This window comes from Carassius gibelio, chromosome A1 (genome assembly GCF_023724105.1).
Source record: "Carassius gibelio isolate Cgi1373 ecotype wild population from Czech Republic chromosome A1, carGib1.2-hapl.c, whole genome shotgun sequence".
Taxonomy (NCBI): Eukaryota; Metazoa; Chordata; class Actinopteri; order Cypriniformes; family Cyprinidae; genus Carassius; species Carassius gibelio.
This window is the reverse complement of record NC_068371.1, coordinates 6,143,591-6,170,835: the sequence shown is the minus strand read 5'-3', so window position 1 is coordinate 6,170,835 and position 27,245 is coordinate 6,143,591. Positions and strand designations below refer to the sequence as shown.

General features: G+C 39.2%; 2 protein-coding genes across 3 annotated transcripts in view; both read right to left on the bottom strand.

Moving 5' to 3' along the window:
- LOC127969432 (zeta-sarcoglycan-like) overlaps nucleotides 1-27,245 on the bottom strand; it is a 208,941-nt gene that overhangs the window by 93,685 nt on the left and 88,011 nt on the right. The gene's annotated exons all lie outside the window — the stretch shown is intronic.
- LOC127969337 (uncharacterized) lies at nucleotides 17,928-24,951 on the bottom strand. Of its 2 annotated transcripts, none has more exons than XR_008156259.1 (2): nucleotides 18,134-24,951; nucleotides 17,928-18,009 (listed from the first exon to the last, which is right to left on the bottom strand). XR_008156259.1 is itself a non-coding variant. In XM_052571244.1 (2 exons), the coding sequence occupies exon 2, from the start codon at nucleotides 24,370-24,372 to the stop codon at nucleotides 18,418-18,420; it is 5,955 nt and encodes a 1,984-aa protein (XP_052427204.1). In that variant the 5' UTR covers nucleotides 24,373-24,595; nucleotides 24,720-24,951; the 3' UTR covers nucleotides 17,928-18,417. The 2 variants fall into 2 exon arrangements, 1 of the variants encoding a protein (XP_052427204.1); XM_052571244.1 differs by having other exon boundaries at nucleotides 17,928-24,595; nucleotides 24,720-24,951.

Genomic DNA, 27,245 nt, shown 5'->3' with positions numbered 1-27,245 from the left:
AGGTCTCACTGGTTTGGAACGTGGAATGAGTGTGAGTTAGCTACAGGCTTACTTAAAACTTAAAGAAACTGACACATCTTATTTGATGATGTAGTTTTTCAACTTTGCATTGGTTACACTTTGGTGATATACAATTTAAAATACATTATCAAAATATACTGTTATTCTTTTTTCTGTAATTTCCAATCAGACACCAAAAAAGTACTTATTAAAGTGTTTTTATTTATTTTATTTTTTGAAATATTTATATGCAAGAGTTTCATATAAGATTATTTGTCATGCATGATTGGCACATTTTTATGAAAACGTTAGTGGAAGTCACGCTTCCCATACAGCCACTCATTTCCAGAACTCTCCATTCAGTCCTGGAAGTCTGCAGTCATGAGTTAGTGCTCTGATAAGAAACCAAGCGAGTCCAAGACAAAGAGGCAAAAGGACATTGCTCAAGAACTTAACGATAAGATGGTATGATAGTAACAGTTTTGTTACTTACAGACATTGCGATTGTTTGAACTGCCAGCTATTGAACTTGTTGTGTGTATGTGTGCACACCAGGCGAGTGAGAGGCATGCAAAAAGCGTTTAAAAAAGATAAAGTGTTTTATGAATCTTCACCTTTATACATTCAAGGGAAGCCAGATGGCTACAAAAAGATACATACACACACAGCCAATCTAATTGCATGTCCTGTTGTTCAATAGTTCATCTTGTTTGTTCATTCCCTCGCTATGCTTTTTGAGTGAGTCTTAGAAAAGAATATAGCAGCCTTTGCAAACAAACCCAATGTGACCTTCGCCAAGTCACCGATCCAGCAAGTGCATGTATGTGTGTCCGTGTAATAAATGTAGGGTTGGGTCTAGATGTAATCAGGTAACCAGATAGGCGTGCGGCTCAAAGCTTTAGAGAAAGACATGAAATTAATGGGACAGCAGAGCAGCCTGTAGGGGCAGGGTATTAAAGACGAGGAAGGGAGGTTTAGGCCCAACTCAAGGCAGGTAAGCGATGGATGCGTGTGTAAATCTTATCTGCTGACAGAATCAGAGCATGCTTTTTATGATGCTGCCAAACATAGCCGTTTTCTGGCTAGCGGTTATAAAGAAAAGTGCTGTCAGTGCTAAATATGCTGATGCCCACAGCATTTCATTTTTAGAAACAACAGTGCAATTCTGGAATAGCTCAACTGAAAATGAAAAACTGTCATTATTTATGGATTTTACCCTCATTTTGTTCCAAACCCATATGTTGTAACCAACTGATTTGGTGCAAAAATCGTACTGATATATCTGTTCAAAAATTCAGCTCAGTAACTCAAAGATCCAGTCACAGCAGTTCTAATGTTAACAGCTTAATGGAGGGGAATATTCTCAGTAAATCATTTCTTAGAGTTTTATTGCTTCACACAATCTTGCAACTTCAGAAGCCTTGGAATATGCAGCACATAATTACTTTGTGTCTAAGAGTTTGAATTTGATCACTGAATGAATCATTTTCAAGCCAGTTATTTATATTTAATCAGCAGATTCAGTTCACAAATACGATTTGTTCATGAATCAGACTCAAACTCACTGATTCAAAGATGAGTGGACAAGATTATCAGTGCATAACCATAGACAGTAAAAGAAATGGACACAGCGATCCCATTGGAATTCAATTGAGACAAGTGAAGCCCATTTTTAGCGTTTTTTAGCACTTCCGTTTCTGACGCGCAGACTCAAACTAAGCTTGATGACATCAGCAACCTGTCTGACAGATGTAAATCTTCTAGTAGCTGTGCGTGCAAACTGCCATCATTAATCTTGCAGAGACGGCGAGCTTGAGCGGGGAGTTCTTTGGCGTGAGTGAGCAGGAGTAGTATTCTGATTAATTATTTTGTATAGTATTTTAAAATGTAACGCCAGTACGCCATATTAAGTTAATTGCCTTTGAGCTTTTCCTCCTGTCTGTACGGTAATGCGACAGAGAGTCGAGTGGTTATGACGCAATCGTTAGCCTATTTTTACAAAAACTGTTTCTACGGGGCCATAATGTAACATAGAAGGTAATTGAGCACTTTATACATGGTCGTGTATCTTTAGAAATAAATAATGGACAAACTGAGTCTTTAAATGCCTCAGATGTAAAGTTATTCGCTGTCAAAGTGACACCAAAATGAATGGAAGTCAATGGGAATTCTAACGCAAGTGAAGTTCTGCTACAAGATGGCGGCACCCGGCCGACTTCAACTTCCGGTTGACTTCCTTGCCGCCTGTATAACAAGTGTCTCTCACGTCCTGAATAAAGCTAAAAAAAATTGATCGCCATCTGGTGGCTGGCTGCAGTATAGGTCATAAACCACGACTTCTCCATTGAAACGAATGGGACATGATATTTAAATAATCAAATTACATTTTGAATAATTTTGTCCCAAAGAAGTGTTCATTTTTCTAATAAGTATGCTTTTGCATTTTTGCATTTTTCTAAAAAGCTTTTTGAAGCTATAAAAAAGGGTGTGGTGTCAGGATTGTATGCTTGCATTTGGGTCTGTGAGTGTTTGGGTGGGACATTGATACCACAGCTCCAGCTCATGATCACTACTGCGCAGACTCGGGCTCCAAATGATTCACTACTGCGCTACTGCTTCGAATGACATCATTGGTGCAAGATGACAGCAACCATACTAAGATGTTTTGGCTTCCCTTTCTATAGTTGAAGGATTTTTTATTTATTCATTGAACAGTCTAAAGTGCATAATTACTTAAACTGAGTTTCTCACAAAAAAACTATCACATGGCTTCAGAAGACTACTTTATGATGACTTCTAAGGACCTCAATTGCAAAGTTGTCAAATTTTCAGTCATATAGACAGTCTTACAGTTTTAAAACAACAGGGTGAGCAAGTAATGGCAGAATTCAGAATGATGGGATAAATATTATGCAAAAGTAATTTTCCAAAAAATCAGCTAAAACAAGATAAAGATGGCTTCAATCAATTTCAGAGTGGTAGATCACATAAGTCACTATGTCAGTGCAACCTGTGATCAACAATGTACACTTTAATTTTTCAGACAGGTTTGGCTGGGTGCTTTGAATTAAGTGGAAGCTAGTGTTGCACAAATCCTGCACTTACTGCACTCCTGTAGGAGGTCCTGATGACTGCAGGACTGACTAAAATTTGCCACCTGTTTACCACCGTAGGGTGAATGTCTGCGAAGAACTTGGCAGCAAGGCTTAGCATCACGTCTGTCCACCTGGCACAGAGGCTGTTGATGGACTGTGGAGACATACGTCCAACTCCAGGTATTCACTGCAGACCCCCAAAGGTTGACAAAGGATTCAGTACAGACTCCCCATCAAGAAAAGCACTGGTTACCTTCCCTGGGGAATTGTGCATGACATAATAGCTACAAACAAACACAGCAGACACCTGAAACCAGCAGTTGGGAAGGATACCACTTCTGAAGGAAGCAATAAATAGTTTTCCTGAATCGTGATCATACCAGAGACTGCATGGGATCAATGTTTCCAAAGCTAAAAGGTGAGGTGACAAGCTGAGGAAGGTGTTTATTACCAATGTATTACAATTTACTGCCCAAAGTTTATTCTATTGGGAAGGCAGGAATGGTGATATAGGTTGATCCTAAAAGGTAGTGACATTTAGGGGCCAACCAATATATTTTTCGGGTTTCAGGGCTTTAATAACTTCTTAGCTGGAAATTGAATTTGCATGCTTCCCAGTAAACTACCCAATCTAGCTGGGACTTTGTGACCTTCAAGAGCAAATAAGAGATTAATGAGTGTATTTGTGAAGTGTCAGGAGAGAATCTTCAACAAATTCACTGTCGAATAACGTTGTATTGTTGGCTGATTGTTCTCTGCATTATTGTTTCCTTTTTCTATAGCAAATAATGCTTGAGTAATGTGACAGTGATGTGTGTGTGTGTGTGGTGAAAAATGGGACATTTAAAAAAGGCAAAAAATACTCTTTAAACACTATTACTTTGATGCACCCAAGGGTACGTGAGCTGCTGGCTTTTGCATGCCATAAATAATTTCAGAACTCTCTTTACGCAGTTCACAGTCGGCCCCATGTACACTATGTAAAGGCCAGATATTCCTGCATCTCACTCCCCACATACACATGCACAGACAAACATACTTGCTGTTCACATAAATTCACACTTTGATTGTTGATCCCAGCTAGCTACAACTATGCTGTAAAACCCTTTTTATAGTAAGTCGAGAACAGGTTGTGATAACTGTTTTATCCTACATACAGTACTTAATACAATGCATAATGCTTTCACAATATTGCAGAAACATTGTTATGACGTTGTTAGCACGTTTTAAGAGCCTCATTACCGCATCCAACCTGATACAACATACAGCATATCATCATCATAATGTTTTTTTTTTTTTTTTTTTTTTTTTTTTTGCAGTAAATGACTTAAAGATAACATAAAACTCTAATAGCCAGTGAAAGAGAGGGGAATGAGACTTCAGTCTTTGTATATTTCTTCTTAACAATTTATCATTCTGAATTCAAATTATGTCAAATAAATCTGAATAACTGACATATACCAGCGCTCCAGTCTTATTTATTTTTTAAATTAACCTGTAGGTAACCTACACTTAAATGTTATGACTCTCATACATTATTTTCATAACTTTATTTTGTAAGTCATTGATATAATTCGTCATGAGGTAAAGGTTTTTTTCGTCAAATAACTTCCTGTGCGCATTGCTCTACTCAGTTTAATGTTTGTATTTATCCACAAGTGAGAAATTTGTCTTGTGCATGTAATTCTCTTCCATTTACAAAAAAATAATTAAAAAATTAATTTTAATTAATTAATTAAAATTATTAAATTCTAATATTAGTTAAATTCACAAAGTAAAATTTGCTTTTCTTATATGTATTTATTTATTTATTATTTTTATTATTATAATAAGCAAGTGCAATGGCACCAAAATCTAACACCATTAAATGTTGTAAAAATACTTTTGTACTTGTTGGGATATTCCAGACATTTTCACAGTGTAATGCTACACTAGACTGAAAATGTCTTTCATCTGAGTTCAGTATAGAATTAATCCTTGATGGGTGTATCCTGCTTCCTCCCTCTTCATTTCTCTTACCTTCTTGCTCCTCCCAAAATCAATGTTGTTTTGATCTGGAGCCATTTATCTGCTGAGTTAGTTTAGTGGTTTTCAGACAACGTGTTAAAGTGGAGGAAAGGATGGCGTTTGGCTCTGTATATCAGAAATCTCCCTCACTTCACCCTTCTCAAAACATACACGTTCAAATGAGGAGTGTCTCATTCTAGTGAGCTATATATTTTTCCAAACAAAATTACTTTTTGAATTATTATCATACCTCTTGATTAGATAAACAAGCCAGCTGCAGTCAACATTTCCTGTAGAGTATCTATTTGACCTAAATGTGTAAAAATTACTTATCGAGATTGTGGATAAGATACTAAGACTATATGTATTGCATTTATTGGCATTGATGGTTCCATGAAAACCTCTAACATCAATGTAACCTTTCCATTGCACAAAAAGGTTCATTCGATTATTCAAATTTTCTTCATGGTAAGAAAAAGTGGATATCCTAAAGGTTTTCATTGCCAAGCTGGCATAGAAGGTGCATCCAACATGACATATTTATTCACACTTACACAGACTGCTTAATGCTGCTCAAAGTCGGCATAAATTATTCATGCCATATTTACACAACAGTTGCATAATGTTATGATATGAATGTAATTTTAAACAGTCTAAGTGAAGTATATAAATTATGCAATAATAATAATAATAATAATAAAAACTCATTACAGGGTAAAGGTGCAATATTATAACAAATATCATAATTGTCAATTATTGCCCTTAATATTGTAATAATGATTATTAATGTTGATTAACAAAATATATAAAAAGTTTTTATTTATTTATTTATTTATTTTTTTTATGTGGAGAAATAGTTATTCTTTGAAGCTATGTAGGCAAAATGAGCCCAAAATTTTTATTAAATAATTTTACAACTTGAGCACATCTACAGTAAATGTAATGCCACAGTCGACATGTTTTATTTATTGTCATATTTCAGTTGAAGGTACAGGTTGTAGGACCTGCCACTAGAGGGCGCACTACCAAAACAATAACAATCGCGTGGTTTGATGACGCTAAGAAGGAGCGTGGAATGATGGGATTTGTTGTCTTCTACCCAATCGCTGGTGGCCATCAATCAGACGGAAAGATAAGTCATGGATTTAACAGATGAGTTTTATAAAAATTGTGTTTGATTTCATAATTTTCAAATGCGAGTTCAACGATTTGCGCGAGTAGATTACATACAAAGTCAATGCAAAGCGCGATCAGACTAGGGATCAGACACGTAGCTCTCTCCATCTAGAAAATGCAACACCAATATTGATCCTTGCTTTTTCTCTCCTCTTGTCCAAATCTTTTCTTGGGTTGTTAAGTTGGCCCGTACGTTTACGGGAGATGTATTTGTTGACAGAACCAGCGGCAGACAGTAAACCGTAATTATGTTCCATAAATAAGTAACACAATCAACCATAAAACGTGCAAGTAAATAAGGAACTGATTGAAACAAGCTAGTGGTGTGCTGGACGCTAGACACTTCTTCCGCATTTGTCCACGGCACTGTGGTCATGTGGTTTCTACGTCAGTAAAGTCAGTCACAAAGGGTAACGTCATTGACAGGTGACTGCAGTGCCATGTGTTACTGTTAAGAATAGGAATTTTCTCATGATTTACAAGTAGTTGAAAACATTAGAGATATTGTTAGTAATCAGCTGGACAAAATATATAACACTAGCCTAATGGTTTTTGGACATTTTACTGCAAATATCTTACATATTGTACTTGTCTTTTTTTTTTTGGTATCTTGAATTTGTGAGTTTTTTTCTGTTCACTTTGGCTTCTATGATTTTCCGACATTGGTGTGTCAAGCTGGTTTGAGCGGCTTTTTGACTGAAGCAGAGAAGTAAAATATTCACCCAAACTGGTGGACAAGTGACGATAAATGTAAATTGTAAATACATTTTTCATTAAACACTGACAAACACAGTCATAATGAACTGATCTACAATATTATGCATTATGATTATTAGAGTATCTCACTGTACTATAGTAACAAGTTAGCATCAAATCACATGCTGTTTGAGTTTGTGTTTAGAAAGGTTTTCTTTTCAGTCGGTCAGGCTGAAAAGAAACACCAGCTTGGTCAAGTCTGAAGACCAGCTTCAAAAGTCTTACAGGTATAGTTAAAATTCTGCCCTAATTTACTCACCTTTATCACTTTATCAAAATTTAACACAAAATTAAAAACAAAAGTGATAAATCGCAGTTAGGCAGAAGTTGTGATTGTCATATGTATCTTTCAATGAAGCACAGCTCTGTGATCAGCAGTAAATCTCCATCCAATGGCCAGAGGGCGCTCTCACGCAGAAACTCCAAATATGCCCCGCAGGACAAATCAGAAATGCTGATAGCGGATGCTGAATAAACAAAAGATTTAACTGCTTTCATTGATTCAACTTGACTAATAAACACACGACTACAACAATATTTGGTTTATCTGAGTCTGTCTTATTTTAATTTTTATTAGAATAAAGTATATAATATTGGAATGCTAATCAACATAAACTTTATCCCTGCTTAGAATACCATAAAATATGTTGCGGGCCTTATTCTGTGTAAGAAACCCCATCATCTCACATGAAGTGAGTAACGTAAAAACGTTATAAAATATGGTATTTTCACGTGCTTTCAGATGATGCAGCATTTACTACACATACCCGCAGTTCACTGACAAGCTACACAAATAGCTTTCATAATCGCAGAATGATTTCTTCGGTTTCATAATCCCGTAATTATGAACGCTCTTTTGCGTAGCTTGACAGTGAACTATGGCTCTGTGCGAAAGCACATGAGATTTACTACTGATTACAGAACCGGCTTTACTGAAAAGATGTGCATGACAATCACATTTGATTAATCATGCAGCCCTACCTGACTTCTTCTGTGAAACACCAAACTTGTTAATTTCAAGAAATGTAATTGTACACAATACCGATCTCACGACACGATACTCTTAGAACTTCAAACAAAGCTTCTTTTTTTATTATTAAACCATTAACAAAGAATAACGTAAAATGTCACATTCAGTTTTACATCAGTGATCTATTCTGATATGATATTTTGGAAGAAAGCTGTCTATGTAGACAACAGACAGCAGGGCAGTTCACTAGGGTTTTGGAACAGGGCTAATGTATACAAAATACAACACAAAAAAAAGGTTCACACTGACCTACATGAATGCATCACAGAGCAGCGGCTGTCAGATGTGCACAAACACATAAACACACAAGAGATTTGTTTATGCGAGTAAAACTGGCACTCACTGTGCAAAACCCCCCATCAAGTTAACCTGAACCTCATAAATCAGAGACAACCTAATGTGTGTGTGTGTGAGAGAGAGAGAGAGAGAGAGAGAGAGAGTGTGTGTTTATGCAAGCAAACCATACATTAAAGCATTTACAAAATGTATCTGCTCACCTAGTCCCGTTACACAGGCTTTTATGTCCGACAGTGTTAAACAGTTTGAGTGTGTGCATTCACGTGCACATGCAATAAGCGATGATGCAGATTGTGTCTGCAGTGCTGTCAGAGAAAGCATAATTCTTCTTCTCCTTTTCACCATACATTTAGTGTGAGCACATCTTTATAGCATTCAGTGTTAGGGAACTAGTCTCACATCATGCGTTCTAGTCCATATCGCAGCTTATTCTAGGGCAAAAACCACCCACTTAGGAAGAACAGATTTAACTGTCAAGCAATAAATCACAGTTTGCTTCATTCTCAAGGTCAAAGTATATGGTTTTTATGCATATGCTAAGGCATGCATACAGTGCTCGTGACATAAATTTAAACATCAGGATATGTATGAGTGTACTGTATGTGCACAGACAAAATTTTGCTATTAGCACGTAGTTAGCTTGCGCATACGCCACAGACTTTTTTTTTTGTCCACAAGGTGGCAACACTGGGTCACTGTCTCACAGTTAAAAAAGAAAAAGAAAAAAATGAGACAAACAACAAACTACAACAGACATCAACAGCAACAGATGAGTGCTTCTGTGAGGGAATTAAGAGATGCACGCAACTCTAGTTCAAACGATTTCAAAGACTTCTATATTAATTTTATATTTTATATTACAAAATAAATAAATACACTTACGTTTACATATGTTTTTCAGAAGCTATAATTAAACACAATCCTGCATACTCCTCTTTCGCTATCTCTGATGTATAGCATTGAAAAGTCAGACTCATTCTAGTGAATACATTTTTTTGATTTATTGGTTAAAAATCAACTGATATGTTTAGTTTAATGCTGCTGTTTTATGTAATGTATATATTAGTTATATTAATAAGGTTGTAATCTAGAAAAGATTATAATGTAATAAGAATATGGCTTAGATTAAATTATAAATGATAGTTATGTATTATTAAATAAATAAATTAGAAGAAAAAATCATCCCTTTAGGCAGCTTCACTGTAGTTTGTTACTTTATGTTATTAGCCTACAGGGAAGCTTCTATTTCAAATTGCTTGATTATAATGTAACTTAACATCATAAGTAGCTGGTAGCTTGGAGAGCAACCGTTTAAAAGTAGCTTTCTCAACACTGATGCAAGAGAACCATGTTGCTACAATATATCAAGTTCTCTATTTTATTGTTTTATCAGAAACGAGCAAAACAAATATTGATTAGTACACTGACATATAGCAGACAGTAGCAATGGGCGTCTTGTCTGTTTTTACAAAATCGTACATTAAAAGTTGTCCACATTCCAGTTGCTATCTGAACCATTTAAAGCACCTAGAGCATGTGAACATGCGTTTATGTGATTTCTCCAATCTGGAAGATAGTGACTGCTGCTTATTTATGATAATGCAATATTTGTACCCTTCACAGGAAGGTCGTCAAATCCTCTCTGCACCAATAACGAAGATGCTAGCACCTCCCAGGCCATGAAATTACATAAAACATGCTATATGACAGAATCAAATATACATAATGGGATTTTTGAGGATGAGGATGAGATTATAGTGAGGAAAGGACAAGAATGTCATCAAGACTTCAGTATAATGATTAATAATCTAAATAATAATAATTTTAAAATGTGACTAGATGACCTTGAAAACATCAGAGGCATAAAGCAATGTCATTTTAATGTCAATTCATAGATAGAGTTAAGATTTTCAGGAAAGACCCAAAAATAGTTTATTTACAGCATAATGTATCTAGATAAAGTGTAACTATTTACAGTAAATGCATACAAAATAAATGCTTTCCAACACACACATATCTCTCTCTCTCTCACTCACACAAAAACTTCTGATTGCATTACCATCAGTCAGCATTTGGCTGCGTGCTATGATCTGTAAATGTGCCTTTTGTTTCTTATTCTCATTAAACCACAATGTTAATGAACACACACTGCATGCTGTATATGTAAATGCCTAACCCTTCCCCACCTCTAATAGTATGTTTTCATTTAAGGGGCCAGAGGTCACACTCAATAACTTATTGTATCGGTAACACCATCTGACAAAGGGGCTTGTCCTGCTGAAGTCAGAAAAGCTCAGCCAGAGTAGCGGTTCTCTATTTAATTGAAGCAATGATTTTATTATTAATCAAAATCGGCAAAACAAAAGCAATAATTTAAAATGTAATCCAATTATTAGTTAAAGTCTGTGTAAAGGCGATTTCAGATAACTGTTTATAAACACATAAACAATATTAGAAATGTATTGCGAAAACACTCAACACACAAATACTATGAACTATGTGGTACTGAGTAAGACCATTTTCACTTTTCACCATTTTTGTGGTCAGGATTATTGGTCAGGCCTGAAATCATGTCTTGATGACACACTGGAGCCCGTAACACTTCCGCAGCTTTCCAACGAGTGGGCGTGGTTTCAGTGCAGACAGTGGACACCAGTGTTTGGAATGAAGGCGTTTAAAAGAATGGCGTTAGGTAAAGACGTTATTTTTTCAGTAACGGGGTAATCTAACTCATTACTTTTCCCGTCGTTACAACGCCGATAACGTTACTGAACGTTAAATGCGGTGCGTTATTATGCATTGATTTAATAAACTATGCAATCCGAACGCACCCCTGGCTCACACAGCGAGTGAGCAGGTGGGTTAATAACGAGATAAGCGATTATGATTGGCTAAGGCAGAGTCATGTGTTTCATGGTAGCCAATCAGAGCCAGTGTTTTTACACACATGCCGGCACACGCGGCGGCGCCAGCGGCGCCAAACACACATGCACACATGCAACAGCTACACAGAGATTCGCGCAGCAACAGCAGAAATGGCGAGTCAGGAGCAATCTGATGAAAAGTTGCCATTTTCAAGGTGGAGATATAAGCACTACTTCAAATTCATTGTGGTCAAAGGCAAGAACGTGCATGTAATGTATACATGTAATGTGTGACACTGACACACGCATCTACAAAGCTAGTGGCCAAAAACACTTTTCTTACAAAGTTAATACTTGAAGTGCAGGATAAAACTCTTGCTGTCTGTTGACGTGCAATAAATATTGAAAGTTATGTAAGAACACCTGTCTGTTCTACTCATTTCAACTTCAAGTATTTGCTTCAAGTAACGCAAATAGTTACTTTCCCTGGTAACGAGTTACTTTTATTATAGAGTAATTCAGTTACTAACAGTTACTTTTTGGAACAAGTAGTGAGTAACTATAACTAATTACTTTTTTAAAGTAACGTTCCCAACAGTGGTGGACACAAGAGAAGAGAATACTGCTTATATTTTCAATATTCAATACATGAGAGTTTCGTTGCAAAACGAGATATATCCATTTTGAGAAATGTTGGTTATTTGACATTATTATTTAAGACATCAACAGTCAAGTTCATTCACAATTTTTTGTACATTAAACTATTACTTGAGCTCAGTGAAGGCCAGGGACACAATATTCTTCAAATCCAGGTTTCTTTTTTTTTTTTTTTTATGGCCATAAATAGTTCATAAATAAGTCTGTTAAATTGGTTAAAAAAACAATACATCATAAATATATGGAGTAGTATATACAAGGAATGATTAATAATAATAAGATTCTGAGTTAGTTTTGGCCAGAACATACACAACATAACATTTTATTATTATTAATTTTTGTTTTTGTTTTTGCATAACGCAATGCAAAGGCACGTTTACGTGCTTCTGGACGTCTCATGGCGCGGAAGACGTGAATTCGCCTCATTTGCGCGTCTAGAGACACCTTTGACTTTCACACTAGGGGTTTTAAGAAAGATTTTCTAGAAATCATTCACGCCAGAGGCTCTATTCGCGTTTGGTGTGAACACAGCAACCTCCCTGGCTTTCTTCTTGACATCAGCGGAGACTCGTTCCCTGCTGCATTTGTTTATTGTTGACTGACGCAGGAGTATTTGATCCTGGTCCACTTTTGTAGCGTTTTTATACATTTTTGTGAAGTTGAAGGCTACATCTTCATCTGACAGTTTGTCGGCATGACACAGACCAACATTAGTCGCAGTCGCACGAGGACACAATTAATCTTTGGATGTCCCCCCCCCCCCCTGAATGCCTTGCCCGTTTGGTCTTCTCCCTTTGATGATTTTCTATAGATGCCTTCCTCTTTCTCCCAACAGCAGCTGGAATGACCGGCTCCAATTCGTCATTGAAATCCATAACGTTAGCTTGACTCTGAAGCTTTCTCTGCCTGACAGGCAGCTGTTGATCAGTGACATAGCCTATGTGACTGACAGCTCGCCTACAGTATAAACAATAAAATGGTAAACGTTTTTTAGTTAGCCTATTGAATTCTCTTTTTAAAAATATATGTATTTTTGTTTTGATATTATCGTTAAATCACTGAGCAAACTCGGAGCACTTCACCGGTGGCGACTCTCTCCTCGCGTGACATCCTGAACGTTCTATAGCCAAACCCGTTAAATCGCACTTTGTAAAGAAACTGGGCTGGCGTTTTGCAACAAAACTCTTCATATTTTTATCAACTTATTTTATTTAATTGGCTTTTTTATCATTCAAATTTGGCTGGGTTGTTAATAAAGTTATTAGTGATATCATTGTGATGAGTGGGGCAGGGCCGAGATCTGTGGGAACGGGTCGAGGCCAATGGAGTGATTGGAAATGAGCACGGTCCCACGGAGGAGATCCGGAAGGATAAAAGAGGAGTTACGACAGTGAAGGACAAGAGAGGACCAGGCTTGGTTTTATTTTGAGTGTTGGTTTTGTTTGTGCGGGGCTGTCGTGCTGTTTTGTTTTTATTTTCTTATTATTTTTTTTTTGTTGGAATGTTCTCTGGTTCCTGCCTCCTTCTTCCTGTCTTACAAACTGTGTTACAATCATTATTGAACATAACTAAGTAACATGATTTAAAATCATTAAAATTTGCATTTAATATTTTATCCCATATAAACACATTTAATTGGGCTTGAAAATGTAGGCACAGTAGGAAAGAGAGAGAGAGAATGACCTATTAACTACAATATTAAATACAGCATAACATAAAAACAGTCACATCTCATTTGTCAAAGCTTTGAGCCTGGGTTACAAAACACACTTTTTTTTTTTTTTTATTTAACTGAAACTGATTTCATTGTTTGTACACCAATGCTCTACATTTTACTCCTCAACTAATGTTTCACTTTTTCCATACAGCACACTAAAAGTTATAGAATGCTATTCAACCTTCTGTGGAGCTAAATAATGGGAGGCTTTTTTTATGTGTGCTGAGCCCCCTCCTCTTCACTCTGCTGACACACGACTGCACACTGTCACATAACTGCAATCTCTTCCTTAAGTTTGCGGATGACACAACTATTGTGAGTCTCATTAGCAACAGAGTTAAGACAATCTACAGGAGTGAGGTGAGCCGCCTAGCTGGTTGGTCCAGTGACAACAATCTCTCTCTGAATGTGGAGAATATGAAGGAGATTGTTGTTGACTTCAGGGAGTGCACGCTCAACATGTTCCTATGACCATCAACTGTGTGACTGTGGAGAGAGTGAGCAGCACCAAGTTCCTGGGTATGCACATCACAGAGGACCCCTCTTGGACCAACAACACCACAGCACTGGCCAAGAAAGCACAGCTGCGTCTCTACTTCCTCCCCAAACTGAGAAGAGTCAGAGCCCCAGCCCCCATCATGTGCACCCTCTACAGAGGTACCATCGAGAGCATCCTGACGAGCTGCATCACTGTGTGGTATGGCACCTGCATTGTGTCATGCTGCAAGTAACTTCAACGCATAGTGAGAGCAGTTGAGAAGGTCATTTGGTGTCTCTCTCCCCTCCCTCCAGGACATTTATGGAACCCGCCTCACCCATAAAGCACTCTGTATCGCAGGTGATCCCACTCACCCATCACACGGCTTCTTCAGTCTGCTGCCATCAGGGAGGAGACTGCGGAGTCTCCAAGCCAGGACCAGCAGACTGAAGGACAGCTTCATTCACTCCCTGCCGACCTTGCCTCCTTTCCCGTCTTCTGCCCCAGTCACCACTGAACTCTGAACCCCCTCTCCTCTTTTTGCCCCCCACCCCAGATCCCACATCCCCAGGTCCTTCCCCTCCCCATCCCACTAACAAACTCTGACCTGCACCAGTCATTTTGTACAGCATTGGTCTGCTCACTACCTCATTCAACTACCTCTTCAGTCAGTTTAAATAAAGAATTGCTCTCTGAGCTTTCTGACACTTTAAATCAGTCTGAATATGCTCTTTTACACTACAATCATTTTTTCTTCATTGTTTGTTTTCACTGGTTTGCACTCTATCTGTCATGTGCTTTGTGCTGCTTTATTTAACTGGTATTGTTATTATTATTATTTTGTTATTATTTTGTTTTATGTATGTATGTATGTGCTGTACATGTGGATGAATTGACAATAAAGCACACTTGACTTTAAGGGAGAGAGAGTGATAGAGGTAAATGTTCTACCACTTCCTCATAATTGAATTAAAAGAGCAACAGAATGTCAAACCTGCTTGCAGATCTGGGATAAAACACAGACTCACTGACTCACTCCTCAGCCAGTTATCAACTCTTTGTAGATTGTAGGAAACTGCATTGATAATGTCCAGCAAGGCAGTCATGGTTCCTAATTAAAACACTTCCCAGTGGGAGTACACAGGACTGGGAGAAAGAAAGACAACGATGAAGAGAGACGGACAGAGTGAGGGATGGGATTAGTGAGGGCCCAGGGACACATAAAGAGGTGGAGCCACAGCTGGAATGGACATGTTGCCAGGAATAGATGTGAACTGTGAAGGACAAACTGGGAAAAGATGGAACAGAATAGAAACATGAGACATTGTATGTATCTGTATGGATCTCTGTGGTATTTAAATGAGCCCCTTTAGCACTAGCACCTCAGATGTGTTTGCAGGACCAGAGATGTGTTGATAAATGTGCTGCCATCAAGGCTAAAGTATGATGTATCATTGAAAGTCTAGTGATACAATTTCCTCTCTCTCTCTCTCTCTCTCTCTCTTTCCTAAGACTCTTACACATACACAAACATGCATTCTCATTGCTGACACTTCACTCAAAAGTACGGGTGTAATGCTGTAGATGGATATCTAATAGACAACGTGCAAACTTTTTTTTTTTTTTTTTTTTTTTTAAGATTACTGCCGATTAATGTCTCAATTTACTGGGCAGAAAGTAAAAGTAAAAACAGAATGACAGAGAAATGACAGCACTGCAAATTCACAGAGACGAATCTACTCACTGATAACAGTATAGCTAAATCTCTTAATATCTCTCTTGTGGCCCTTACTAGTGGTCAACCAATATATCGTCATGGCCGATACATATCAGTCGATATTTGTAATTTTCAAACATCGGCATTGGGTGATAAGCTTTTCTTCTTAGCCGATGTGTTTAAAGCGGGTGCTTCAGTGCTCCCACTCTCCCTCTTCTTTACTGTCGTTGTTAACAGTTTTGTCTAATACGGTAGAAGTCTGTCTAATAATCAGATAGAACGGTTAAACAAAGGAATTAGTACAGAATGTATTATAACGACTAGTTTTATATTAGGCCTATTAGTAACAGAAAGGCAAACATTATAATACTTTCTCGATTGCCGTCAGCATTAAGCAAATATGCATTCATATAATTTAAAAAATAGTTGAATGACTAATGAACATTTCATTTCACAGACCTTACAAACTAAGTCGAATCCAGCTGTGAGATCTTGTGAATTGTGCATGTGTATCCAGCATGATCGCGTGTGCTCTGTGTGATGGTGTCTGTGTGAATGAAATGCTTTAAACGTTAAACTTGTGATTTAAAATTATGCTGCGCTACGCAATACATTTTCCACTGTCATATTCATGACATTTTCTCTTTGTGCTGTATGTAAAATGAGGGTTACCCTAGCTTTATTTGAAAAATATAATTCCCAGTGCACACAAACTTCCCAGAATACTGAGTGCCTTGTTGATTAAAGTGTTTACTTCCTTTTTTATTATATTTTTGGTAAATATGTATTTATTTTTGAAAAATGCCTTGTCATCTAATGTATAAGTATGATTATTTTACACATTTAATTTTTAATCCATTGTCAAATGATAAAAAATGATTAAATATTAATAACTATATATATATATATATATATATATATATATATATATATATATATATATATATATACATTTTTTTTTTTTTTTTTTTTTTTTTTTTAATATCGGCTTTATATCAGCTATCGGCCCACCTGCTTTCCAAGATATCAGCATATATACAGTATATATATAACTGAGTGAATAGCTTAATCGTTTTGTATCCTCGCAGCGTGTTGGTTATGCAATAATTATACAAATTAATTGTAACTTTATTTAATATATGTAATATGCAACAAACGTAAATAAGAATGTAACATGCCTACATTAATCAGAAATACCAAATCTTCTTAATATTGACAATTACTGTTGTTTTTGACAATATATCTATCTATCGTCAACACAAGATTGGGCAGACAGCACTTTGCCTGTTACGTCATTTGGGCTGTCTTGTTGAGTGCAGTGGCAATGAGAACATTATATTATTATATACACTTTAAGCTCTTTTATTTTCCAAATGTAATAGGATTAGTCCAACGGATCGTTCGGTTAGTAATGTGTACCGAACCGAAAGCCTCGTACCGAACCTAAAGCCTAGTACTGCATGCTTCAATACAAATGCATGAATCGTTAAACCCCTACTCAAAACTAAATGAACAAAAAAAAAAAATCTATAGAAAATAAAATAAACCGACAAACAGGCTTTTTTCATCACAATCTAACATTATATATATATATATATATATATATATATATATATATATATATATATATATATATATATATATATATATATACATACACACACACACACACACACACACACACATATCTGCTAACTAAAAATAGATAGCACACAGTGGCACGCTTTATTTCCATACCAGTGCCTGAATTTGTAATGAAGAAACAGCTACACAGTGAAAAGGTAAGCAGAAAAACTGATTTGTTCATTTTAGGTGATCTTCATTAAATAATGTAGCCCGTTAACAACGGAGTTCTAGATCCTGTTTGGACAATTTCAGTGCATTTGAAGGCCATTAGAGCCCTGCGCTATGTGTGGAGGAAATCACTAATGAACAGAGAGTTATATTAGTCTCTTAATAACGGTGTGTCTATCTGTGTAGCAGCTAGTCCCACTGCAGTCATTTGCTGCCATTTTCTCGCCTACAAAAGCAGCCCGGCTTTACAATTACTATACTGTTCTCGCTGAGGTGTAACAACTCCAACTAAACAGTGAGATAAACTCTCTCTATTCATGAACATGAAGAAATCCGGAGTTCTTTTTATGTAGATTTATTTTCTTCACATTGAACTGAATCCATACATATGAGATGACTGATGAAAAACGAGAGAGTGAAACTAGAAAACAAACAGCAAAATACTGTAATTAGCTAAGCCATTTAGCTTTCATGAACATTACTTCTACAGCACAAAATCAAATGCTTATAAGTTAACTTAGTCAGAACAAAGATTATATACATACAAGCGATGCTTCTGCTGGGGAATCAACATGCAGGATGAATCTTCTCTGAAGAAATGACTGTTTTCATTTTTTATCCAGTCTACCGTTTCTATTGCGTTCTTTCATGCGGTTTTTTTTTACTTCCGGTTTTGCTCAGTAAACAAACGTCAAAATAAGAGTCTGCATGAAACTGAAAGTATACCAAATTAAAAGCATAAACTTTAAACTTATTAAACTTAAATGCCTGAAGGGCAGAACACTCCCCGTCTGACCTAAAAGGTCACTATTAATTACCAAATGAACATTCAGTCATTGGGCAGAAGAAGAACTACTTCTGACACTGGTCTCAAGAACACTCTCTCAGAACCTTGATTTGATGTCCTGAGCTCCACCTTCCTTATTTTACTGTCTCTCCCAGGGAAGACAGCTGTGATCCTTGCCATAGGCCATGTGTTACGTGCAGCTTGACTGTCCTTCAGGAGCACAATGTCCCCTTCTTTTAGGTCCCGTTGAGAATCTCTCCATTTCTGGCGGACTTGCAGGGTGGGGAGGAACTCCTGACGCCAGCGACGCCAGAATCTGTCAGCGAGAGCTTGGACTTGTTTCCATTGTCTGCTGAGAAGATCCTTGTCTGTGAAATCTCTGTGCGGTGGGGCAACCCCAACCTTCTGGGTAAGTATCATTGAAGGAGACAATATGAACGGTGACTCTGGGTCGGTGGAGACTGGAACAAGAGGCCTGCCATTGATTATCGCAGTTACTTCCATCATGAGTGTGCACAGGACATCGTGGGTAAGTTGAATGTTCTCTTGAATCAGGATTGCATCCAGGATCCTTCTTGATAGGCCTATCATACGTTCCCATGATCCACCCATATGGGACGCATGAGGAGGATTAAATATCCATGAGCACCCTTGTTGACTCAAGAAGTTCTGCACTTTGAAGTCAGGTTGTTGTTGGCTTAATCCCAGTTCCTTTGCAGCGGCCACAAAGTTTGTTCCGCAGTCCGATCTAATCTGCTTTGCAGGTCCTCGTATGGCAAAGAACCGTCTCAATGCATTGATGCAACTTGACGTGTCTAGGGAGTCGATGATCTCGATGTGCACGGCTCGGGAGCTCATACAGCAGAAGAGCATCGCCCATCTTTTGCTTTGGGCCTGTCCACCTCTTGTTCGCCTGGAGACGATTTGCCATGGTCCGAACACATCCACTCCTACATAGGTGAAGGGTGGACATGTGTGCAAGCGTTCTGGAGGCAAGTCTGCCATAAGTTGTTCCTCTGTTCTTCGACGTAACTTTCGACACACTACACATTTGTGCAAGACAGAGGCAATAAGTCGTTTTCCACCTATGATCCAGAAGCCCGCTGCTCTCAGGGCCCCTTCTGTGAAGTGGCGGCCTTGATGCTTTACCTCTTCATGATACTGTCGCACCAACAGCAGAGAAATGTGGCTGGTCTTGGGCAAGATGATGGGGTTTTTTTCCTGAGTGCTCAAGTCAGCGTGCTTTAATCTGCCACCAACACAAATCAGATTACCTTCAAGAACAGGTCTGAGCTTGTGAAGAGAACTGTCCTTGGTTACAGCTTGTCCATGCTCAAGAACTGCGAGTTCTTTTGCATAAACATCTTCCTGTGCTGCCCTGATGATAATGTGTCTCGCCTGAGACAACTCATCCGGAGTACGTGGGAAGTTGCAGTGATGCCACCCTTTACATTTACTGGACTTGTTGTGTCTGTAAGCGCTGGCTATGTGGATGAGTAGGGCAATAGCCCTGATGAGGGAGCGCATACAGGAAAAGCACTGAAACCGTGCAGCGGTAAGGCCTCGGTTTTGAGTCTGAGTAAGAAAACTACTCACTTCAGGTCGTATTTCCATGTCTGATTCTGGGTTAACAAGTTCAAACATCCTGATTGCATGTGTGTCAGATGGATTTGGCTTGTGTAAAAAAGCTGGTCCAGTGAACCACATAGTCTTTATCAGTTGGGACGCAGGAACTGACCTGGATGCGTGGTCAGCCGGGTTGTCCTCTGTGTTGACGTAGAACCATTGGTTAGGTCTTGTTGATTGACGAATACGTCTGACTCGATTGTGAACGTAGACGTAGAAGCGTTTTGTTTGATTGCAAATGTATCCAAGCACGACCTTGCTGTCACAATAGAACTTGATTTCATCCAGCTTCAGGCCCAGTTCAACTTGGATGAGTTCGGCAACTTCTACGGCTAATACTGCGGCGCACAATTCCAACCGAGGAATGGTAGGTTCAGACTGTGGTGCCAGCTTAGCCTTCCCTAGAATGAATCCTACTTCGACTTGTCCCTCAGCTTGAATGGTCCTGAGATATGCCACAACTCCAATGGCTTTTGTGGACGCGTCAGAAAACACACATAGCTCTGTGTGTACAGCATTGGAAAGTGACGTTGCGGTGTATGAACGTGGGATATGCAGCTTACTTAAGTCATGGAGTGACTCACACCATGCCTCCCATTGCTTCAGCTTTTGTTCTGGAAGAGGAGCATCCCAATCACTTGTGTTGACACTGAATTCCCTCAAAAGACTTTTGCCCTCAATAGTCACCGGTGCGACCATGCCTAACGGATCGAAGACACTATTCACTGTTGACAGAACTCCCCTGCGAGTAAAGGGTTTCTTGTTTTTTGAGACTTTGAATGTGAAGGTGTCTGTCGTTGTCTCCCACAACAGTCCCAAACTGCGTTGGGCTGGTGTTACTTCACCGCTTAGGTCAAGGTCTTTCAGAACAGCCCTGTCCTCTGGTGCAAAGGCCTGAAGCACAGCTTCTCTGTTTGAGGCAAACTTGTGAAGCCTAAGGTTCGATTCACTGAGAGAGTGCTGCGTTCTCTGTAGCAGACTGATGGCTTCAGCTTCAGTAGGCACACTGATGAGACCATCATCTACGTAAAAATGATGTTCAACAAACTGGACCGTGTCTTCTCCATACTTATGTGCACCTTCATGGATGGCTCTCCTTAGTCCGTAGATGGCTACAGATGGTGACGGACTGTTACCGAAAACATGAACCCTCATCCTGTAATCGATAATGTCCTTAGACATATCATTGTCTCTGTACCACAAAAACCTCAGGTAGTCCCTGTGGTCTCTGCGGACAAGAAAACAGTGGAACATCTGCTGTATGTCAGCAATCACTGCAACCTGTTCCTTGCGGAAGCGGATCAGCACCCCAATGAGTGAGTTATTGAGGTCTGGGCCTGACAGAAGAACATCATTTAGAGATGTGCCAAAATACTTTGCGCTGGAGTCAAACACCACGCGGATGTTTCCAGGCTTTTGAGGGTGGTAGACTCCGAAAGTAGGCAGATACCAACACTCATCATTCTTCTCCAGTGGAGGAGCCACTTCTGCATGTCTGTTGTCAATTATTTTCTTCATGAATTCTTGAAACTGGTCTCTCATCTCAGTTTTTCTTCGCAACGTTTTCTCCAAGGAGGCGAAGCGAGTAAACACCTGTTTGCGGTTGTTGGACAAGCATTGACGGGGAACTCTAAAGGGGAGAGGAGCGACCCAGTTGTTTGACTCATCTCTATGCATTTCTTGGTCCATGATTTTCAAAAAGATTGTATCCTCCATGGACTGGGCGGGTTTGTTGTCAGACTCAGTTTCCCTGAAGACATGCAGTCCAAGGGCTTCCAACGATGCCTTGTTTGGTTTGTTCTTCTGCTCCTTGCCATTGGACACATCTTCGGTCAGCTTCATGAAGCCTTTACATGGTCTGAGAATGGAGGGTCGGCCATTCTCTAGCACACTTGTCTTGAATGCTCTCACATCTGGTTTGTGTGCATTTCCTAGGCACACGTCTCCTATCAAGACCCATCCCAAATCCAGTTTTTGTGCAAAGGGGGCGTTGTGAGGTCCGCTCACTTGCTGTCGGACTTTATGGACTCTCACAATGTCTCTGCCTAGCAAGAGGAGGATTTCCGCTTTGGGGTCGAGTTCTGGAATGTGTGCCGCTACACTTCGTAGGTGTGGATGATGACGGGCTGCATCGGGTGTTGGTATTTCAGAGCGATCAATGAGAATGTAATTACACTCAATTAGCGGCGGTAGCAATAAGCTAGTCTGCCCATCGAGCGATTCGACCTGGAAACCCTCTGCCTTTCTGCCGGACGTCTGAACCAATCCGGCACAGGTCTTCAGTGCATAGGGAAATGATTGGCCCTTGATGTTGAAAAGCTCGAAAAACTCTGAACGCACCAGTGAACGGTTACTTTGATCATCCAAAATAACGTACATGTTGGTTGCCTTTTCACGTTGACCTTGGGGGTATATTCGTACCAGACAGATCTTCGAGCAGGATCTTGCGGTATGATCTGGACCACATACTTGGGTGCAGTGTGAGGAGATGGCTTTGCTGTCGCTAGCATGTTCCTCTACCTCCCCGCCGTTGTCTAGTGGGGGTGTAGGCCTTCTGTAGACTTGAGGTGGTGGACCTGGATGCATAGCAGTATGATGTCGTTCGCTGTTGCACTCCAGGCACTTTACTGCTGCTTTACAGTCTCTTGCAAGATGACTAGCTGATATGCAGCACTTGAAACAAATTCCATTCTCCTTGAGAATGCTCTTTCTTTCTTCAAGAGGCTTACCTCTAAATACTCTGCATTTCCTTAGCGAATGTGGTTTGTTGTGAATGGGACAGTTTTTCTCTGGCCCACCGAGCCTTCTCTCAGGTGAGTTCGCAGGTGGATCTTTACCCGAAGAGATGTCCGTCTTGTGAACTGATATATTTCTTCCATAATTATTTGAAACTACCCTGTCTGACTTCAGTCCGTTATTGCTGGCATATAAAAGGATGAAACTTGGATCATTCCTCCGCCGTGCTTCGTCGCAGATGAAATCGGCAAAGTAATCGAATGGAGGGAAGTAGCCGTTATTATCTTCCTTAAATTTTGAGCCAACTGAGAGCCATTTCTCCTGTAGTCCGTGAGGAAGTTTCTCCACGATGGGCCCAATGCCTCTGGCAGTATCCAGGTAGGCCAATCCTGTGAGGTAACCTTCTTCTCTGGCACCCTGGATTTCCATAAGAAGATCGCCTAAGTCTCTCAGCTTCCCATAATCTTTAGTTGATATTCTTGGGAATTCATCCAATCTCTTAAAAAGAGACTTCTCCATTACTTCAGGCGCAGCGTAGCATTCTTGGAGGCGACTCCAGGCCTTTTTAAGTGCTGCATCTGGGTTCCCGATATGCACAGAGCGAATCCTTTTGATGTGTTTCACAGACTCTGGTCCGAGCCATTTAATCAGCAAATCTAACATTTCGGGGGAGGTGAGTCCTAAGCCTGTAGTAGCATTGTTAAATGATGACTGCCATGCTAAATAATTCTCAGGTTTATCATCGAATCGGTAGAGACTTGTACTCACTAAATCACGACGAGCCAGGTATCGTGCCAGGTGTTCCGTTTCAGGTATTACGCTTGAGATGGGTGGTGCATACACAGGCACGTATGATGGCGCTGTTACTTTAAGTGGTGATTTGTGAGGATGTTTTGTTGTCTTGGGTTTTGTTGGGTATCCGTTGTCTCTAGCAGGTGTTGTGTGAAGTTCACCGCCTCCAATGGGTGTTGTATGATGTCCATCATATCTTACCAAACCTGTATGACCTCCATTAAGTGGTGTGCTGATTTGGGTTTCATCCCTGAATTTAGCATGGTTGCTGAAGAATGGCTTTGTCGGCGCTGTGTTATACTCAGATGGTCTGTTAAGGGTTTCTACCTCTTCTTGCCCATCCACTAACTGTAATTTGCCTTGTACTGGAGGATTCCATGTGACATAGCTCTCTTCTGACAATGTTGCCTCGTGTAATGTTGCATGTGCAGATGGTTGAGTTTGTGGAACGTTATGTTCAGCTTGTGCTTCAACATATTCATTAGTGCGTGTTACAATTTCATTTTGTAAATTTGCTTGAGAAGATACATCGGTCTTACTTGAATCTTCTATATCTAGCTCGGCTGCTTCTAATGCCTCAGCTTGGGCAATAGCCGCCGCTGCTTCTCTTTGAAGTTCAAGTGCGCCTAGTTCGGCTTCCAGCTTTGCTTTTCCTAATTGTAGCTCTGCTTCCTTCTCTGCCCTTTGTACCTTTAGCTCTGCTTCTTTCTCTGCAAATGCTGCTCGTGCTTTTGCCGCCTCTGCTTTAGCGCGCGCCCTTACTGCTGCACTCGACGCTGACGAGTGAGAGCTCTTTGTTCTTCTTGTGCGTGCAGATGCATTGTCAGTCGTTTCTGATTCCATTTTACTCTTTCTTGCTTCTCAAGACGTTGAAACTTCAGCTGGATTACGCTTTTTCACTATACTGTTCTCGCTGAGGTGTAACAACTCCAACTAAACAGTGAGATAAACTCTCTCTATTCATGAACATGAAGAAATCCGGAGTTCTTTTTATGTAGATTTATTTTCTTCACATTGAACTGAATCCATACATATGAGATGACTGATGAAAAACGAGAGAGTGAAACTAGAAAACAAACAGCAAAATACTGTAATTAGCTAAGCCATTTAGCTTTCATGAACATTACTTCTACAGCACAAAATCAAATGCTTATAAGTTAACTTAGTCAGAACAAAGATTATATACATACAAGCGATGCTTCTGCTGGGGAATCAACATGCAGGATGAATCTTCTCTGAAGAAATGACTGTTTTCATTTTTTATCCAGTCTACCGTTTCTATTGCGTTCTTTCATGCGGTTTTTTTTTACTTCCGGTTTTGCTCAGTAAACAAACGTCAAAATAAGAGTCTGCATGAAACTGAAAGTATACCAAATTAAAAGCATAAACTTTAAACTTATTAAACTTAAATGCCTGAAGGGCAGAACAATTACTCTTCTTCATGATAGCTTCCTGTCAAAGAGGAGGCTTCCCTCTCTTATTCAAATGAATGGCTTCCTACCATAGCCAGAACACAGGTCTCAGATCAGGAAAAAAAAATGACTTTGTTTCCATCCAGAGCTCTGTTGGTGCCCTTTTAGTGTTCAGCAGAGCTGGAATGGACATTAAGAGGCTGCTGGTTCCCCTCAGCATTTGTGTGATGACCTTGATGGGTCAGTGGAATGAGAGGTGTGTAATCGGCAATGGGTTTTTAGTGAATCTCAGCAGACAATGAGCTGTTTAATTCTCAGGCAAAGGAAGATTCCTGTAAGGAGATTAAGTAAATAATAGAGAGAAAGAATGAGAGAAAGATGAAGAGAAGGAAGAAGAGAGGATGTGACATGTGTGTGTATATATAAATATATATTAGGTCATATATAGAGAATATTAAAAAATTACACAACATGTATTTAAAAAAATGCTATGCTAGCCATGAAATGCCACAAAACCACATGCAATGGCCTAAATGCAATTTCCTTTTATGCTGAAACTAAAAGTTGGGGAGGAACACATCAAAGCTCTTTTTAATAGTTATATTAATCATATTTTTTTAGCTTGTTGCACATGGTACAAGTGAGAGGGGTTCAGTGCCTTGCTCAAGGATCTCACCTCACTCATGGTATTGAAGGTGGAAGAGAGCACTGGTTATTCCATCTCCTCACCAACCATTCCTGCCAGACCTGAGACTCGAAACCACAGTCTCCAGGTTATAAATCCAACTCTCAAACCATTAGTCTACAACTGCCCTAGTGTATCATTGCTCAGTTTTTCCCTCCATAACCATTCAAAAAGTCAACCAGTGTACAGGATGATGCTTGGTGTTTTAAAATCGTCCGTTCATATTCACACACTGATACAAGTGCACTACTGAACTTGACTATGACCCAGCAAATGTAAGCACAGGCCAGAACAGTCACAACATACAAACACATAGAAGCTGCAGTCGAGCGTGCAGCGTTGCAGGAAGCAGTTGTGTGAGACTGCTGTCAATGGGTCACCTGGCACAAGGCACATGCCCACACATCCACACTCACTCACACAAGGTCTCTCTGACACACAGAAAGGTGGTAAGATGCCAGCCGGTACCCTGGCGACCTGCATGGCTGCAAGGATCCATGAAAAGAGAGTGATAGTTAAAGACGTTGTGTGTGTGTGCATGTGTGTCTGCAGGTGGGCTGGGCCGCCCAGAGGGGAAGTCATGGCAGGCATACTAATCACACTCAGAGATGGAACTGGAAATCCATGTATGATACTAGGCAGATATCACAAATAACTTTACAAATTCACAATCCTTAGCCAACGAACATAAAAAAAAAAAAAAAAAAAAAAAAAAAAAAACACTGGATTAGTATTACATTTAAAGGATATCTTATAATCTATAACATAACATAACATTAAATATAACATATAACATAATAATAGTATGAGGCAGTGTTATCCATTTATCCAAACCCCATTGAAAACAATTATTTTCACATTTCTATTTGGTAATGCTATAGGGTATAGAAATGACTTTCTTTAGCTTATCTTGTTCATTCATTCATGATTTTTGTTTACTATTGATCATAAAGTAGATCATTTAAGATGTTTAGATCTTAGACTGGAGATGGTAGAATTGCATATGCAAGGATTCGACCAATTGTCCTAAATACATTCTTGTTTAGCATTACTGTACATGCATTTTTTTCTCTCTCTCTCTCTCTCTCAAATATCTGTCTTAGGGCAAACTAATCTGAAAGTTGGATGGAGTCCATACACAACAGCATGGAACATCTGGCCAGCAGCAGGTCGGTGGATCCAAACATGCAGCTGTGCCTGGATATGTACAAGTGTATGTGTGTTTGAGAGTATACAGAAGATGTTCTGTTAAGCTTCAGATCTTCTAAAATACGATCAGCAAGGCTCCACTGGGAGAGGCACGACTCTGTGTACTTACGCTAATTAACCATGAGCACCGAGATGAATAACCCCCAGGACCATGCTGGTTTTTACAAGACTCTGTAACAGTGGAGGAAAACAACACAGCTGTTTGTGAGTTTTAATTCCTTGTATGTTAATCTCACAAGGAAATATCATGCAAACCTTTAATCCAACTTTCTGTTGTATGTCATTCCCCAGCAGTAAGTGATGTCAGATTTTTTTGGTCAGTCTAAACTAAAGTGTGCCACAAGAAAACCAACTAGAAAATGTGTGCAATACAGATTCTAGTTGATGCAATGGCAATTATTTTTACCGAT